The sequence below is a fragment of the Macaca fascicularis genome, chromosome 15, assembly GCF_037993035.2.
Source record: "Macaca fascicularis isolate 582-1 chromosome 15, T2T-MFA8v1.1".
Taxonomy (NCBI): domain Eukaryota; kingdom Metazoa; phylum Chordata; class Mammalia; order Primates; family Cercopithecidae; genus Macaca; species Macaca fascicularis.
In genome coordinates this window covers 108,186,777-108,206,215 of record NC_088389.1, presented here as the reverse complement: position 1 = coordinate 108,206,215, position 19,439 = coordinate 108,186,777, and the positions used below count along the sequence as shown (strand labels likewise).

The window sequence follows — 19,439 nt, the reverse complement described above, 5'->3', positions numbered from 1 at the left end:
GATTGCAGGGAACTCATAGACTGAGAAGAGATATAAAGATCATGGCAAATGCATGGCCTCATGGGGTGCAAGCCTCAAGCCTTGGCAGCTTCCTTGTGGTGTTGAGCCTGCAGGTGCACAGAAGCCAAGAATTGGAGTTTGGGAACCTCTGCCTAGATTTCAGAAGATGTATGGAAATGTCTGGATTTCAGAAGATGTATGGAAATGTCTGTCTGCCTACACAGAAGTTTGCTGCAGGAGTGGGGCCCTCATGGAGAACCTCTGCGAGGGCAGTGTGGAAGGGAAATGCAGGGTTGGAGCCCCCACACAGAGTCCCTGTTAGGGTACCACCTAGTGAAGCTGTGAGAAGAGGGCCACTGTCCTCCAGACCTCAGAATGATAGCGATCCACTGGCAGCTTACACTTTTCACCTAGAAAAGACACAAACACTCAATGCCAGCCCGTGAAAGCAGCCGGGAGACAGGCTGTACCCTCTGAAGTCATGGGGGTGGAGCTTCCCAGGACCATGGGAACCCATCTCTTATATCAATATAACTTGAATATGAGATATGGAGTCAAAGGAGATCATTTTGGAGATTTAAGATTTGACTGCCCCGCTGGATTTCGGACTTGCATGGGGCCTGTAGCTTCTTTGTTCTGTCCAGTTTATCCCCTTTATATTTACCTAATGCCTGTACCCTCATTGTATCTAGGAAGTAACTAACTTGCTTTTGATTTTACAGGCTTGTAGGCAGAAGGGACTTACCTTGTCTCAGATGAGACTTGGGACTGTGGACTTTTGAGTTAATGCTGAAATTAGTTAAGACTTGCAGGGACTGTTGGGAAGGCACGATTGGTTTTGAAATGTGAAAACATGAGATTTGGGAGGGGCCAGGGTTGGAATGTTATGGTTTGGCTGTGGCCCCACCCAAATCTCATCTTGAATTGCCACGTGCTGTGGGAGGGACCCAGAGGGAGGTAATTGAATCATGGGGGAGGTCTTTCCCATTTCTTGTGATAATGAACAAATTTCACGAGATCAGATGGTTCTATAATGGGGAGTTTCCTTGCACTAACTCTCTCTTTGCCTGCTGCCACCCATGTAAGATGTGACTTTTTCCTCCTTGCCTTCTGCCGTGATTGTGAGGCCTCCCCAGCCACATGGAACTGTAAATCCATTAAACCCTTCTTCCTGTTTAAAAAAAAAAAAAAAAAATCATGGCAAATGCAACAATAATGGTATGTAAAGCTATAGTAGTAACAGGAAGAAGAGCATGAGACTTTCTTCTTGGGAACTTAGGAGAATTTATAGGAAAAGTAATGCGGAACAGTTTGAGGATGAGCTGGACACCCTGGCCAAGGATTCAGCCGGCCTATAGGGATAGATAAAGGAAGGTGAAAATGGTAAGGCCTGAGTTTTAAGTGGTTGATGTTATGTTTCCAATATCCTGTTGTTACTTTGACCATGCATTCATAAACTGGACCTTTCAAGGCCAAATTTGCATATTTTCATTCACAATGGTGGGCTAAAAAATACTGTATACCTATTCGTATATATATTTCCATCTAATAAAACTAATCTCATATTCTGACACAGTTCTGAGAAGGACTTCAAGAGAATGATGTCTTAGCTTTCCAAGGTGAATGGTAGTGCATTATATTTTTAAAGACATACAGTATTGGAATTCCCGTGTTTTCATTTTTAACTTGATTCTGTATTTAATTGTACTGGTAGCTCCTCTTCTTTAGCATTTGTTTTTAAATTTATCTTTAGAAGTGGAGGAGAGAATAGGAAGGTGGGTTAGGTATTCTAGTTACTGGTGTTTCAGCAAAATGTTGTAGTGCTTTAAGATGGTTGCTTCATCTTTGTGCCTGCCTGATTGAGGCTTAAGGATTTTAAGTCTATTGGCTCTTTCTAGAGCTTCTTCCTTTTCCTTTAAGTAATTTTTGTCTTTACCCTTTCTTTTTCAACATAAGCAAAACCAAACTTCTGGACAGTCATAATTGTGCAAGGAGAAGTTCAGACTTCAGGCTCATTCTTGTGTTAACCGCTGTAGTGTTAGATTACTTCTCATATTCTTTTAAAGTCTGAGAGGCTAAAGTCTTACCACGGCCCTGGTGTTATGATTTCTTAGTGAATGTTTCTGCAAGAATGAGGAAAATGTTAATTTTCAGAAGCAGCAGTGAGTTGAAGATCCATTAATGAATATGCTTACAATTTGCCTTTTTAAGGAAGTAAAACAATTATGAGTCAGTCTCTTAGAGATGACAGTGAGCTCATGAATCTTTTTTTTTTTTTGAGATGCAGTAGCATGATCTTGGCTCACTACAACCTCTGCCTCCCGGTTCAAGCGATTCTCGTGCTTTAGCCTCCTGAGTAGCTGTGTCTACAGGCACATGCCACCACACCCGGCTAATTTTTGTATTTTTAGTAGATACATGGTTTCGTCATGTTGGCCAGGCTGGTCTTGAACTCCTGACCTCAAGTGATCTGCCTCCCTCAACCTCCCAAAGTGCTGAGATTACAGGCATGAGACACCATGCCCAACTTACCCTTCTTACAAGTGAAATGAGATGTACTTCTAAGAGAATCACTAATATTTTATCTACAAGCCACAGAGTTTATTTGAAGAGATTTTTTTTTCCTTTATACTTTGTGTGGTTTATTTATTTTTAGGGAAAAGTAATTGATGTCAAGAGGGTTTTCTAAAACAGAGTTTTGTCCCTAATAAGCATTTGATTCTTAAGATTCTCTATATTTAAGATTCTCTGTATTTTGTTACATTTCTGGAATCTTATACATATGAGCTATTGACCTAGAATGAGCACAATTGTGTAACTCTTTGTGGAAGCATCAGTTATAATGTTTTGGCACATCTCAAAGATGTCTAGATTATGTGACTACATACAAAAGATTAATATAAATCAATGCCAATCATTTCCTGAAATAAGGCATTCAACACTAAGTGAAACATTTGTATTGATTTTTTAAGGAATACCATATTTACAATAAGTTATAAAAATTTGATTGTATGAATAGCTGAAATTAACTTAGAGTAAAAATTAGCCTTGTAGCCTCATTGCATTTGAACTTTTAAATGCACTTATGGGAAGGAGGCAAGATGACCAACTAGATGCAGAGGAACACACCTCGTCCATGGAGAGGAACCAAAACAGCAAGTAGATATTCACACTTTAAATACATCATGTAAGAGAGAACACTGGCATTCAACAGAAAAGTGATGGGAAGCACCGAAAGCAAAGGAGGAGAGGGAAGCAATGTAGCCTGCTTGGCCAGGATTGGCTGGGAGCTGGAAGAAGCTCCCAAACATGAGGAAAAGGTAAATGGGTGACCTCCTCAGGGCTCCACATTCCTGCAAGGTATTTCTACCAGTGAGAGGTCCTTAACCCTTGCAGGCCTTGAGACTCGCATAGAGAGCTACAGAGATTGTGCTCCAAAGGGAGCCCAAGCTTAGTCCCACAGGCTCCTGAAACCCGAGGAGCTACAATATGGCACCATTCTGAGAAATCAACTGGCAAAGGACTGTGTTCCCTGGAGCTGATGCCACTGCAGCTATGGTAGACCAAAGAGGAACAGAGGAGGCCTGGCCCTTTTCACACATCTTGAGGACAAATCCCACTGCAGCTGCAGCTATTGTGGGACTAAGACGTGAGAAAGCCATAAGCCCCACAGCTGCCTGCCTATGCTGCTCCCATTGAAAATGACCCTGCCCTCCCTGGTGGCATGCCCATAGTGGGCACCAGCCTGAGAGCACAATTCTCAAAGGACTGTGTCCTGCCCTGAAGCCAACACCACTTCTGCTGCTGCCAGGCCAAGAAGGAAGAGGAGAGGCCAGGCACTTTCACATGCTCCAAAGACAAATAGCATGGCTGCTGCTGCAGGCTGCTGTGGGACCAAGGTGCCAGCAAAAACTGTAAGCCTTACAGTTCCCTAAGCAGCTCCCACTGAGTGGCCTCATCCTCTTTGGAGGCAGGCCTGTAGTACAGCCAAGGCTGCCCCTACCTGAACATTCTGCCAGTGGCCTGTGGACTGCTTGGCCTCTGCCTATCAGCATCATTGCCTGAACTCACTACCAGGGGCCCTGAGGACATATCCACCAACCTAGTTCTCTTCCCCCATTACTTTAGTCTGCCATCAGGGGCCTGGGATCAACCAACCCAGTCCAACACCATTGACACTTGAACATTCCTCCCAGGGGCTGAGGTTGGGCTCACCCAACCTGCTCATACCACCACAGCTGGCAACCACCTGCACAAGCCACCTGAAGGCCAGGGGACTGGCCCTCCTAGACTTTTGCAGACACCAGGAACAACAGCATGGACTATTTGGTTCCAGTGGGCTGCCCCATCACTGCTACTGCCATTGGCCACATCATACCTGCTGCCAAGTGGTCTGAGCACCTGCCCACATGCCTGGCCCACTGCTGCCACCACCAGCATCTGAGCAAGCCAACTGGAAGCCCTAGAATTGGCCAACCTAGACCCACTAACACCAGAGCCAACATATATTGTGGCTTTAGGGACAGGCATGCTCAGTTTACTGCTGTCACCACTAGGGCCTGCAGACTGGCCATTAGGCGTCATAGTCCCCAGTAAAACTTCAACACAGACTCACTAATAACTGCACCCTAAGCCACTGAGGAAATCACAGACACCATTGACACTGTTTACAGCTGAAGAAATCATATAAGTACTAACTGCATGCACCCGAAATCGAAGCCAAAGTGCTGTATATATATATATCTTGTCATGAAGAATTATATGTACATATCTTATATCTTCTGGAAAAAGTCCTCCCCTATGAAAGCAAATTCAAAAAGTTTGACTGTTATACCAGATATCAACATAAAAACACAGGAAACAGGAAAAAGCAAGGTAATAGGACACCTCCAAAGGAACACAATAATTCTCCAGAAACAGATTGCAATCAGAGAGAAATTCACAAAACCTCAAAGATTTCAAAATACTGATTTTAAAGAAGCTCAGTGAGATTCAAGAGAATTCTGAAAAACAGAAGAGTAGAAAAACAAATCAGGATATGAATGAGAAATTTTCCAAAAAGAGATATTTTTTTAAAAGAATCAAACGGAGATTCTGGAACTAAAGAATTTATTAAATGAAATTTAAAATACATTTGAAAGCTTTAACAATAGACTTGCTCAAGTAGAAGAAAGAATCTCAACTTGAATATAGGTCTTTTAATGTAATCAAGTCAGACAAAAAAGAAAAAGAAAAAAGAATAAAAAAGAAAGAGCAAAGCCTTTGTGATATTTGGGACAACATAAAGCAACCAAAATTTAAATTATCAGTGTCCTCAAGGGTAGAGAGAGAATGAAAGTGTTAGAAAACATACTAATGAAATAATAGATGAAAACTTTCCATGTTTAGAAAAGACTTAGACATCCAGATACAGGGGGCTCAAAGATGCTCAAACAGATACAATGCAAAAAGGTCTTCTCCACAGCATATTATAGTCAAATTCTCTGAAGTTAATGACAATGAGAGGATTCTAACAGCACATGAAAAGTTTATAGTCACCTATAAAGGAACCCCTATCTGACTAACAGCAGATTGCTCATTAGAAACCTTACAGGCCAGAAGAGAATGGGATGGCATGTGAAAAGTACTGAATGAAAAAAGCTTCCACTCAGGGATACTATATCCAGCAAAATTATTCTTCATAAGTAAAAAATAAAGTATTTCCCAGACAAGCAAATGCTGAGAGAATTTATAACTTCTAGACTGGCCCTACAAGAAAGGCACAAAGAAGTGCTAAACCTGGAAGTGAAAGGACAACATTTACCACCATGAAAACACATGAAAATATAAAACCCATTGGTTAATGAAACACACAATGAAGAAGAGAAAGGACTCAAGTGGTACTACTACATAAAATTACCAAACCACAATGACAAACAAGAGAAAAAGAAATGAACAAAGGAACCAGAAAACAACTATATGGAAAAAAAAAAAAAAAAAAAACTTCACATATCAATAATAACCTTGAATGTAAATGGATTAAATTATCCACTTAAAAGATGTAGATTGGATGAATGATCTAACTATATGCTGCCTACAAGAAACCCACTTTACTGGCAAAGATACACATAAATTCACAGTAAAGGGATAGAGAAAGATATTACATGCAAACAGAAACCCAAAGCAAGCAGGAATAACTATACTTATGTCAGATAAAACATACTTCAAAAGACAAAAAATGTCAGCGTATAATAATAAAAGGATCAATTCAGCAAGAGGAAATAACAATTTTAAATATATATGCTTCCAAAACTGGAGCACTCAGATTCATAAGCAAATATTACTAAATCTAAAGAGAGAGCTAGACTCCAGTACAATAATAGTTGGGGACTTCAACACTCCACTCTCATCAATAGACAGACCATGTAGACAGAAAATCAACAAAGAAACATTGGATTTAATCTGGACTTTAGATCAAATTGACCAGACATTTAGAGAACATTTTATCCAACAACGATAGAATATACATTCTTATCAGCACATGGAACATTCTTTATAATAGACCATATTTTAGGCTACAAGACAAGTCTCAAACATTTTTAAAAATCAAAATTATATTGTTTATTTTCTCAGACCACAATGGAATAAAACTAGGAATCAATACCAAGAGGAATTTTGGAAACTATACAAATACATGGTAATTAAACAACATATTCTTGAATCATTATTTGGTCAATGAAGAAATTAAGATGGAAATTTAAAACATTTTTGAAATAAATGATAAATGGAAACACAATCTACCAAAACAGTGAAGGGACTGTTAAGAGGGAAGTTTATAGCAATAAATGTCTATATCAAAAACAAATAGCCTAATGGTGCACCCCAAAGAAGTAAATATAAGAACAAACCAAACCTAACATTAGCAAAAGGAAAGAAATAATAAAGATCAAAGCAAAACTAAATGAAATAGAGACTAAAAAAATTATAAAAGATCAATGAAATGAAAAGTTGGTTATTTTAAAAGATAAACAAAATTGATAAACCACTAGCTAGACTAACCAAGAAGACAGAAAATCCAAATAAACATAATCAGAAATGAAAAAGACATTACAATGAATACTACAGAAGCACAAAAGATCATCAGACACTATTATGAACAAATATACACTGATAAGCTGAAAACCTAGAGGAAATGAATAAATTCCTGTAAATATACAACCAACCAAGCTTGAATCAGGAAGAAATAGAGAACCTAAACCAATTAATTACAACTACTGAGATTGAATCAGTAATAAAAATGTCTCCCAACAAAGAAAAAGCAGGACCAAATTGATTCACAGCCAAATTCTACCAAATGTATAATGAAGAACTAATACCAATCTTCCTGAAACTATTCCAAAAGATTGAAGAGGAGGGAAGTCTCCCTAACTCATTCTACAAGATCAGCATTACCCTGGTATCAAAATCAGGCAAGGACACAACAGAAAAAGAAAACAGGCAAATATCCCTGATGAACATAGATGCAAAAAATCCTCGACTAAATACTAGCAAACCAAATCCAAAAGCACATCGCGAACATAATGCACCATGACCAAGTAGAATTTATACCAGGGATACAAGAATGGTGCAACATATACAAATCAATAAACATGATATATCACATCAATAGAATGAAGGACAAAAACTATGTTATTACCTCAATAAATGGAGAAAGAGCATTTGACAAAATTCAACATCCCTTCATGATAAAAACTCACCAAACTAGAAATAGAAGGAACATACCTTGAAATAATAAAAGCCATCTATGAAGACCTCACAGCTAACATCATACTGAACGGGGACAAGGTGAAACTCTTTCTTCTGAGGTCTGTAACAAGACAAGGATACGCACTTTCACCACTCCTATTCAACATGGTACTGGGGGTCCTAGCCAGAGTAGTCAGGCAAAAGAAAAAAATCAAAGGCATCCAAATTGGAAAAGAGGAAGTCAAATTGTACCTCTTTGCTGATGATATAAACTTTTTTTTTCCTGAATGTGCCTGAAGGAGACACATTTTATTAGACATTTGAAATGTTATATAAACAAGATGATATGATCTCATATCTAGAAAAACCTAAAGACCACCAAAATAAACTCCTAGAGTTGATAAATAAATTCCATAAAGTTACAGAACACAAAATCAGCATACAAAATTAGTACCATTTCTATATACCAATTGTGAACCAGCTGAAAAAGAAATCAAGAAAGCAATGCTATTTACAATAGCTATAAAGAAATAAAATACCTAGGGATAAATTTAATCAATGAGGTGAAAGATCTCTGCAAAGAAAACTACAAAATGCTACTGAAATAAATTGAAAAGGAAACAAAGAAGTGGAATTAGACATCCATGCTCATGGATTGAAAGAATTAATATAATTTAAATGACCATATTTCCAAAAGTAATCCACAGGTTCAATGCAATCCTTATCAGAATACCAACATCATATTTCACGGCATGAGAAAAAAAAAAATCCTAAAGTTCATGTGGAAGCAAAAAAGAGCCTGAATAGCCAAAGCAAAGCAATCCTGAGCAAAAAGAACAGGTCAGAAGCAATGCCTCACACCTGTAACCCCAACAAGTTTGGAGGCCAGGGCAGGAAGATCAGTTGAGGCCAGGATTTCAAGACCAGCCTGGACAACACAGTGAAACGCTGTCTCTATAAAAAAAAAATTTTTTTTAATTAGCTGGGTGTGGTGGCATGCACCTGTAGTCCCAGCTACTTGGGAGACTGAGGAAGGAGGATCACTTGAGCCCAGGAATTTGTGGCTGCAGTAAGCTAGGATTACTCTGCACTCTGACCTGGGCAACAGAATGAGACCCTGTCTCAAAAAAAAAAAACAAAAAAAAAAACTTCTGTACAGCAAAGGAAACAGTCAACAGAGTGAATAAAACCACTTGTTGAATGGGAGACAATATTTGCAAACTATTAATCAACAAGGGATTAATATCCAGGATATATAAGGAACTCAAATAACTCAACAATTAAATAATTCCATTAAGAAGTGGGCTAAGAATATGAATACGATTTTTTTAAAAGAAGACATACAATATGTGAAAAAATGTTCAACATCACTGATTGTCAGGAAATGCAAATCAAAACCATAATGAGATACCACCGTTCCCTAGTTAGAATAGCTACTACTAAAAAGACAAAAAATAACATGCTGGCAAGGATGCAGAGAAAAAGGAACTCATACACTGTTGGTGGGAATGTAAACTAATACAACCACTATGGAAAACAGTATGGAGAATCCTCCAACAACTCAAAATAGACTTACCATACAATCCAGCAATCCTACTACTAGGTATTTATCCAAAGAAAAAAGAAATCTGTATATCACAGGAATACCTGCACTCGCATGTTTATCACAGCCCGATTCACAGTAGCAAAGATAAGGAATCAACATAAGTGTCTATTGATGGACAGATGGATAAAGAAAGTGTGGTATATATACACAGTGAGATACTATTCAGCCATAGAAAAAGAATGAATCATGTCATTTGCAGCAACATGGATGGAAATGGAGGTCATTATGTTAAGTGGGATACGCCAGGCACAGCAAGACAGATACTACACGTTCTCACTCATTGGTGGGAGATAAAACACTTGGTCTTGTGGATCTGAGAATAGAATAATAAATACCAAAGGCCAGGAAGGGGGTGTGGGTGGGAGGGGAGGATGAAGGGAGGTTGATTAGCGGGAACAAGCATACAGTTAGATAGAAGAAATAAGCCCAATATTTGATAGCAAAGTAGAGTGACCATAGTTAGCAACAGTGTATTGTACACTCAAAGTAGCTAGAAGAGAGGACTTGAAATGTTACTGATACATAGACATAAATACTAAAGGTGATGCATACTCCAAATACACTACACTGGTTTGATTTTATGCATGTAACAGATACTCATAGGTACCCTATAAATATGTAAAATACTTTGTATCAGTAAAAAAGATGCATGCAGATGTAAAAAAAAGTGCACATATGGCAAATAGGAGAAATATAATATTTTTGATATCTCAAATTAGAAAAAGAATTATTCAAAAATTCTCTGTGATTAAAACTTGTTAGCATGACCCATTGACTTTATCTGATATAAGAGGTACTCACAAATCAAGTTAGGACTTGAAAATTATTTCTTTATCAAAATGAGATCCAAAGATGGTAGAAAGTAGCAGGAAATATTTGGAATTGCTGCTGCTCTTGGTTAAGCAATAAAGATGGTTTTGCAGATTAAAGAATCAACAAGACTAACAAGGCTGGGCGTGGTGTCTTACACCTGTAATCCAGCACTTTGGGAGGTGGAGGTGGGAGGAACGCTTGAGGCCAGGAGTTCGAGACCAGCCTGGCCAACATGGTGAAACCCTGCCTCTACTAAAAATACAAAAATTAGCCGGGCGTGGTGGTGCACGCTTGTAATCCCAGCTACTCAGGAGGCTGAGGCAGAAGAATCGCTTGAACTCGGGAGGCGGAGGTTGCAGTGAACTGAGACTGTGCCACTGCACTCCAGCCTGGGTGACAGAATGATACTCTGTCTCAAAAAACAAACAAAAAACCGAACAAAAATAATACAACGTATTTTGAATTCTGCTCCATTGTTCTGCCGTTTTTTCATCTTAAACTGTGTATTGAACCTCATCACTTAGTTTCTTTCAACTTCCCTTTTTTATTTCAAAAGCCTTGTACTAACCTCTTTTGTTGACAGAGCAGCCGTGAACCCTGTCTCCAATTGTTTCCAGTTCTGTGTTTCCTAGAATTATTGCTACTTCTCATTTTATGGGGAAAAATAGCACCTCCTCTATTTGCAAGTACAGAAGCTAGGAGAGTGACCTGCCTGTGAAGGTGATGTAGGGAGTGGACAGAAACTGGCAGGAGTAACTTGAAGAAGTGAATCTTATTGGCACTTTAAAAATGTTTTCCCCCTGGAAATTGAAAACCAGAGCTCTGGAGGGGATATTTTATCATGCAGAAATAAAATTGGAACCTGCTTGAAAAAAAAAATCAACTAAACTGAATGTAATGTAATAGCTTGAGCATTCCAGTCCCAGGCATATTCTATTAACACAGGTTCCCCTTTGAAGGGCCCCAGAGAAGTGTTTCCCAACCAGCCTGTGGATAGGGTGCATCCAAACCCCTGGAATACTGGTGAAAAATGCATATTTTCAAACCTGTCAAAATTATTAGACCTGACAAGGGGTCCAAGAATCTGCATTTTTAATGAGCATCCCTGTCCATCATTGGATGCTGTCCTGCACTTAGGTAGAGAGTCATTTGGAATTTCTCCCAGCATTAGCTGATGCTCTCATAAATCAGTATCTTTTTCCTGTTTTTGTTTTTGTTTTTTTTCCTAGAAGGAGTCTTGCATGTAGCGCAGGCTGGAGTGCAGTGGCGTGATCTCGGCTCACTGCAATCTCCGCCTCCCGGGTTCACGCCATTCTCCTGCCTCAGCCTCCCAAGTAGCTGGGACTACAGGCGCCCGTCACCACGCCCAGCTAATTTTTTGTATTTTTAGTAGAGACGGAGGTTTCACGTGTTAGCCAGGATGGTCTCAGTCTCCTGACCTCGTGATCAGCCCGCCTTGGCCTCCCAAAGTGCTGGGATTACAGGCGTGAGCCACTGCGCCCGGCCCATAAATCAGTATCTTTTACAAGCCCCAGGACTGCAGTACACACATGTACAGAAACTCCTGCTGCATGGGTAGCTACTGCCCAAGGTCAGCTATGAGTTCTCTGGGGCCAAGCAGAGTGCCCCCAAAGGCCTGGCACCATCCTCTGGGCAGGCCTCTTTGCTGCTGAGAACCGCTCCTTCCTAAAGATTACAAAAGGAATTTCTTAAGTCCTTTATCCCCCCATTAAAAAGCCCTGAAATGGAACCTGAGCCTCCCAGTGTGCTGGCACCTGGTCACAAGTGTCTTCATCAGAGGCCTGCTCACTGGTGAGGTTGCTTTGCGTGCACAACAGACTCACCTACTCTGAGTGGGAAATCCACTTCCTTGTTGCTTTTCAAAACAGAAGCCATCCTGGCTGTCTACAGCCAATAAACACCCATTCATGAATATTTTACTAGGCTCTTACTCTGTGTTCTTTTAGGCTCCAAAGATACCAGGAAATGAGAAAAAAAAAAAGGTCCCTGTCCTTAGAGAGCCAACCTGCTGGCCCCATCCGTTATGCGCATGTCCGTCTTCCGCCTGTTGGGCACATAGATGATTTAGACAGCATGAGCACTTCCAGAGCTGTGTCCTCATTCTTGTTCTGACTTCTTTTGTTCTATTTACGTTGCCTTATGCAAAACTGAGCTAAAAACAGTGGCTTCTCACGATGGTTTCGGAACACATCACAGACAATTGGGAGATGATGCTTCCTATCTAGGAAGCTTTATCAGCCTGCTTGGGCTCTCTGGGAGGCAGTCTCTCTGAATTTTATGTAAACATTAGAACAATTGACTTTCTGTTTTGATGTCCTTGGACTATCACTTAGGAAAGATTTATGTTGCTTTGGCCTCTGTTTCCTCCTGGTTCCTAAAGGCCTTTTGTACTGACATGAGTTTCAATCCTTGGTTATTTTGTGTTGGGATGAGGTTCACGGGTAGAATTGCAGAAGACTCTAGAGAGAAGAGTGGGGGAATCTCCTTTAGGCATGAAAAGTAATCGGGTAAATTTCACATAAAGAAATGATAATTCATATGTATGATTTTCCCAATGTGGTTCCCGGATCACTGGTGATAGACAGGATGTTTTTATTTGAAATATTGCTGAAGTCATTTATTTTGTTACATTTAGTTTGATCGTGGCAAATAATACTGGTCTTTTACTTATGACAGGTTTCCTTTCGTTACAAGTTTGTTGAAATAATAAAGCTAAATATTAAATAATCACATAGGTGACATATGGGTATGAGAAAAATCACAAGGTTGGTACACAAATAATTGAGGTTTGGGAAGTGCTAGACGAGTGGAAGGCCAGGAGCAAGTGTCTTGTAGGAAAACTCCCAACCTGCAAGGTCAAAGGCTCCCAGCTCTCACCCACAGTAAGCAGGAAGCCGGTAGAGGTGAGTTTTAATTTCAGATGGAAAAGAAATTATCTGTATGTGCCAACTAGCAAGGTCTCTATGTTCAGTTTAACCAGTAATTGAGTGTCTACCCTGGAAAAGGAAATATCCCAAGTTTAGGGGGAGAGGGGAGGCAGAGGATCCAAGGCAAACCTGTATAGCAGGAGACTTGGGAGATTATGAGAGCCTTAGATCAGGAGCAGTTTTATTGCCTGCTGAGAGGTCAGAGAGGATCAATGTAGAGAAAGGGACATTAAGTCTTCTAGTGAATCTGTTACTGGCCAGGGTGCCTTCCCCAGAAGTTTGCCACTGATTTTATGACAAAAGACAGTTGCAGATGGATGATGGTGAGCAACTATCTCAAATACAGCAAGCGCCAGGCCAAGCGTGGTGGCTCACGTCTGTAATCCTTGCACTTTGAGAGGCCGAGGCAGGAAGATGGCCTGAGCTCAGGAGTTTGAGAGCAGCCTGGGCAACATGGCGAAACCCTGTCTCTACTAAAAATACAAAAATTAGCCAGGTGTGGTGGCGCACATCTGTAATCCCAGCTACTGGCGAGGCTGAGGCATGAGAATTGCTTGAACCCAGAGGTAGAGGTTGCATGCAGTGAGCTGAGATCACGTCACTGAACTCCAGCCTGAGCAACAGAGCAAGACTCTGTCTCCAAAATATATATGTGGCAGGCTCTAGATGATGCTGAAAGTTTAAAAGTACTTATTACCATTGTTGGATTTTATTTTCAAATATGAAAACAGAGAAAACAGAGAAAAACTAAATGGAGAAGAGCCATTTCCCCTAATTATATTTGAAACAGAGTCTAGAGATGGAATTGTAATTTTATTCCTTCTTTCACTCTGTGATTTTATGGATTGGGTCCAGGATTGCAAGCCCTCCGGGCTGTGACCCCTCCACTCCTAGCCCCATTACGTCTAAGTGAATCCCTTTGGAACCAGACACCAAAATTCACCTTTCAGTTAAAAGACCTCCCAGTCCTTGTAAACCAAAAAGCTGCTGCCAGGGTGAGGGTTCCTGTTCTCTTCGCTGTGTGTAGCTGTTCAGGCTGCAGAGGACCCTCCACCTAGCACATGCATTTTGTGGGGGTGCAGGTGAGAAATTCCTCATGAAGAGATAAGAAACAAGGCAGAGCGGACCCATGCTACTGAAATAAACCACACATTCTAACAGGTACTTAGGTAGGATGTAGAATCTAAGTCGCCTAAGTCACCCAGTCCTCTAATCACCAATAATTTTCAGTCTAAAAATCATACCCTTTGGATTTTTCTTTTGCTTTTTGTGAATAAATGAACAGTCTTACACTTGATGTCTGAGTGTTGAGTTTCTGTTTAGAACAAGTGAGGAAACTCAACTGAGATCCTTAGCTTGAGTTTAACTCGTCCCTGTGGTCCTGGTCACCGCTGTCATTATAGAGAGAATGATGCCATCATCTACCTTCCCGTGCACTCACCTGCTGCTGGGACCACTTATTTACAGCAGATCTCTGTAGGCTAAAAGGTAAAGTTTCAAGGGTTGGAATCTCTGTACCAGGTGAAGGCTGCACGTAAGTTGATAGGAACGATGGATGAGACCATGTACTTGGGGGAAATATGCAGTGTAAAACTAGCTCATAACTAGGGGTGCTGTCCTATGAAGTGCATATACCAACACAAACCTGCATTTGGACCCAGGACACAACACTTCCAAACTGAGTGACCTTGGACAACGAATTTAAAATCTGATTTTCAATTTCCCTCCTGGAAAAAAAACAAAAAACAAAACAAAACAAAAACTGGGTGATGCTGAGGCTTAAATGAAAGAAGAGGACCTCCACACAGTGAGTCTCTTTGCTCTCTCAACCTTAGCCCTCAGTGCTGTGTCTTTCAGTCTCTTTTCTTTGCCTTTATCCTGCCCCTTTTTTGCCCCACATTTGGTTTTTTAATTCTTTGAACAGCCACAATTTAAAACTAAAGTATATTTTAAAATATGGGTATTTATCAAATACATCTATATCTTCTCTTGTATGAACCCTTAAAATCACTTTTAACATTTACTTTTTGAAATACTCCATGTCTGAAAGCAAAAATCAGTGGCTTTTAAAATGGGTTTGTGTGTTTGGGGCTGGTGGTGGGGTTAGCTTTAACTATTAATAACATTGTAAGTGAATGACTCTTATTAGCAAAAAGATTCTCTTAGTTTAGATTTTGGGATGTGTCTTGAGTGATTTTTCTGGCATGAGGACCATAAACCACAGCCTGCCTTGGGGTGATTACATAATCTCTGCATTCATATCAGCTTCACAACGTGTAAATGTAGCCATATTAATGTTGGTTTGGGGTAATCTAGCACTGGATTGGACTCAGCTCTGCTGGGTGGAATAAGAGAAGACATGGCAGTATCATAGTCACATGCAGGGACTCTAAGATGCTGCAGGAGTAGAGAGCTAATCTGACTTGAGACTTTGAACCAAGCCTGGACAGTATAAGGTCTTTCTACAGGTTCTCACTTCTCATATAGGGTTTGTGCAGCCAAGAGTCATTACGAAATGGTGGTTCCCAGGGGCACATGGTCGCATCACAGTTTATCCTTGTTCAATTCATGTCTCGTTTTTCTGAGGTTGTCTATGATGTAAGACCTATGGAGGAACCTGCTGACTTCTCATGTTTGTTCCATTCAGTCCTTCATTGACCATTTCTTTGAGTGCTCTCTATAAAGCAGGCACATTGTTCATGGTACCCAAATGTGTGAATTCCGGGCCCTGCCTTTCCTGGATGAAAGGTGTGGTGAGAGATGTATCTGCAAGCAAGCATTTAGGCTATGTGCTGCTTCTGGGTATCCAAGGCACTTTGAGGGCTTTAAGCAGGTAGGGCTAACTATTGGTGGCACACAGGAGAAGGAAATCCTTTTTAAGGTATGTGACGTCTGTGGTGAATGTTGAAGGCCAAGGCGTTGACACCTGACTTCCAGCCCTGCAAGTCTGCATCTGCACCCAACCTTGGCTCATCCCCTAATTGCCAGTTTTCTGGTGTCTGAAATGGGAGGACAGTGTCTACCTATCCTGTCTCTGGAGGCTGAAGCAAGGCCAGTGAGACAGTGTGGACACTTCCCTGTCTGGGGGTTCTCCCATGTGCCCCAGCAACCTGAGCCTGCAAGACAGTGGGTTGGCTGAGGTTTGAGGTTCAGTGTGTGACTGTGAACTTCAGGTGTGTCCCCTTTAGATCAGACCAAGACATTCTTCTCTAATCGAGTTTGTCATTGTAGTTCAATTCTGAGTAAATCCTAGTTCTTTCTCTTGCCGACTGTGAGCTTGCAGAGATTATTTAACCAATTAGAATCTTAGGTTTCTTATCTGCAAAATGAAGATGATAATTGTATTCGCCTGTTTTCACATTGCTATGAAGAAATCCCTGAGACTGGGTAATTTATAAAGAAAAGAGGTTGAATTGGCTCACGGTTCCACAAGCTGTACAGGAAGCATGATGCTGGCATCTGCTCAGCTTCTGGGGAGGCCTCAGGAAACTTACAATCATGGTGGAAGGTAAAGGGGGAGCAGGCACTTCATGTGGCCAGAGAAGGAGCAAGAGTGAGGGGGAGGGGTGCCATACATTTTTAAACAACCAGATCTTCCTAGAACTCTCACGAGAACAGCACCAAGGTGAGGGTGCTAAACCATTCATGAGAAATCACTCCCATGATCCAATCACCTCCCACCAGGCCCCACCTCCAACACTGGGGATTACAATTCAACATGAGATTTGGGTAGGGACACAGATCTGAACTGTATCAGCAATAGCAAATTCTTCATCAAGTGGTTGTGAGGAGCCATGAGTAGGACCCATCATGTTCCAAACATGGTAAAGGGGTGTCATATGATAAATTATCAAAGAAAATATTAGCAAATATTTTAATTCTATTGTCTAAATTTCTGTCACTTATACTGCAACTTTTACTACCTTTTCAAGCAAACTCTCAATCTAATATGAATATAGAGTTTTGATGTCATATTTCACATATGTTCTATCTGGACCTGTAATGCACATTTAAGAACAACAGGGATGGCTTCATACTCTAATGTGTTCCTTGGCTGCTATGTGCAAGTGTTGTGAGTTTCGAGGACCTCCTGAACTGCATGTTGAGACATGAAAAGAAGCAAGCACATAGACACTTGGCACCACTGGGAAACGGTGCTTTCTTGTGCAGGGATGAAGAATGTTTGTTTATCTGAAAGGAAGGAGTTGACTGATTCATGAACCATTTTCTCTCCTCCAAATGTTCTATGGCTCAAATCCTCCCTGCACTCTGAAGCAGCCCTATCACGGCCCCTGCCATCTTCTCAGTGACAAAGCCCTCAAATGCTCAGGTCTTTCAGACATGGTTGCCTGTTCTTTCAAGGACTTAGGGCAAGGATGTGGGGAAGCATTTCCCTGGACTGAGGGTGGCACTTGCCCGAGGCTTAGGCTGGCACTGCTCTGTAGCCTAAAACTGCATAACCATTTGGCAGTCCCTTCCAAATCCAACCCATCAACCTATTAATTGGGATGGGGATTAATACTGCCAGGAGGTCCTCTGTTTCTCCGTATGTTCCTTTGGAAGTCTGATGACAGCATTTTCCACTTGTTTTGTCTCATAGGAACTGGTGAAAGTGGGAAAAGCACCTTTATCAAGCAGATGAGAATTATCCATGGGTCTGGTTACAGCGATGAAGACAGAAAGGGTTTCACGAAGCTGGTTTACCAAAACATATTCACCGCCATGCAAGCCATGATCAGAGCGATGGACACGCTAAGGATACAATATGTGTGTGAGCAGAATAAGGTAATGTGCTTAGCGGGTACTTGCCCTATTTGTGAATGTGTGCCTGCCCACTCTGGTTAGCACAAAGATTCCCTGAGTGCTTTGGTCAGATGCCAGAAGAAGCTCTTGATCCCTGGGGTGGCATCGAGAGGAGTTTGAGGAATTTAGTTACCCCCTGGTCTTCTTTCTGCAGGACTTCTCTCATGGTGCTAGCATGAGGCTACCCAGCATGCAGGGATTCCAAAGTTTGGGCTGTTATTTAGGTTGCTTATTTCCGGCGCAGAGAAAAGGAAGTCATACATTTTCTCTTTCTGCCTAGAGACCCAGTTAATTTCTTCACTGGAGCCATGGGGACATTGGGTTTACAGTGGCCAGCGTTTCAAGAATTCCCAGTCTCAGGAAATGTTTTCACTAATTGGTGCAGACTACTGAGAAATCAGTGGGTTTTGTTTGTTTGTGTTGGGAGTTCACCCATCTTGGGAACTAAGCGAAGGCTCATGAGAACAATGCTAACGGCTCAGCCAGCAATGTGCTTCCGTAAAGTGCTGGTGTCAAGCTGCCGTTTGCTTTCCCCTCACCACCAGTTATTTAAAATAAAAATCTGCTGAAAACCGGAGGAAAATAATGAGGCAGGAATGAGAGAGAAGGAAAATAAAATTTTATATGGTACACTGGAATGCAAATCCAAAGGAGAATAATACTGTGTCTGAGTTCATTAAGCAACTATATTAGAAATCAGAGTTTATTTAAAATAATTGATACCAAATTACAACATGACATGATGATAAAGAGAAAAATTCTGTGTCAGATGGGTCTCTCGTGGGTCTGTGAAAAAGGAATTTAGCTAGTAAAATGCCAGAATTGCATGGGCTTTAATATGGACCCCTAAGGACAACTTTATTATGAACTTGTGGCACCTACACTCATATATATATGATTAAAAAGACTGGACGTAGTGGCTCACACCTGTAATCCCAGCACTTTGGGAGGCCAAGGCGGGCCAATCACGAGATCAGGAGATTGAGACCATCCTGGCTAACACAGTAAAACCTCATCTCTACTAAAAACTACAAAAAATTGGCCGGGTGTGGTGGTAGGTGCCTGTAGTCCCAGCTGCTCAGGAGGCTGAGGCAGGAGAATGGTGTGAACCCAGGAGGCGGAGCTTGCAGTGAGCCAATATCACACCATTGCACTCCAGCCTGGGCCACAGAGTGAGACTCCGTCTCAAAGGGGAAAAAAAAAAGTTTTAAAGCAATCAATTTAAATTTTTATGGGATTACATAGTAAAAAACAGTAGGCCCCAAATTTTAGACTTACCTTTACCTCATCTCTACAATCTATGTCTTTACCATCATGTCCTTGCAGCCCTGAAGAAATGAAGGAACACATCTTGCCTACAATTTCACCCTGCAACAGAGTTATGCTAAAAATTGTGTGGGGTGGACCGGGCACGGTGACTCACGCCTGTAATCCCAGCACTTTGGGAGGCTGAGGCAGGTGGATCATCTGAGGTCAGGAGTTCGAGACCAGCCTGGCCAACATAGCGAAACCCCATCTCTACTAAAATTACAAAACATTAGCTG

General features: G+C 41.1%; 1 protein-coding gene across 1 annotated transcript in view; it reads left to right on the top strand.

Moving 5' to 3' along the window:
- GNA14 (G protein subunit alpha 14) overlaps nucleotides 1-19,439 on the top strand; it is a 216,167-nt gene that overhangs the window by 98,645 nt on the left and 98,083 nt on the right. The window contains exon 2 of the mRNA XM_005581975.5: nucleotides 17,693-17,877. Coding sequence (XP_005582032.1) covers nucleotides 17,693-17,877 — 185 coding nt within the window. The remainder of the gene's footprint in view (nucleotides 1-17,692; nucleotides 17,878-19,439) is intronic.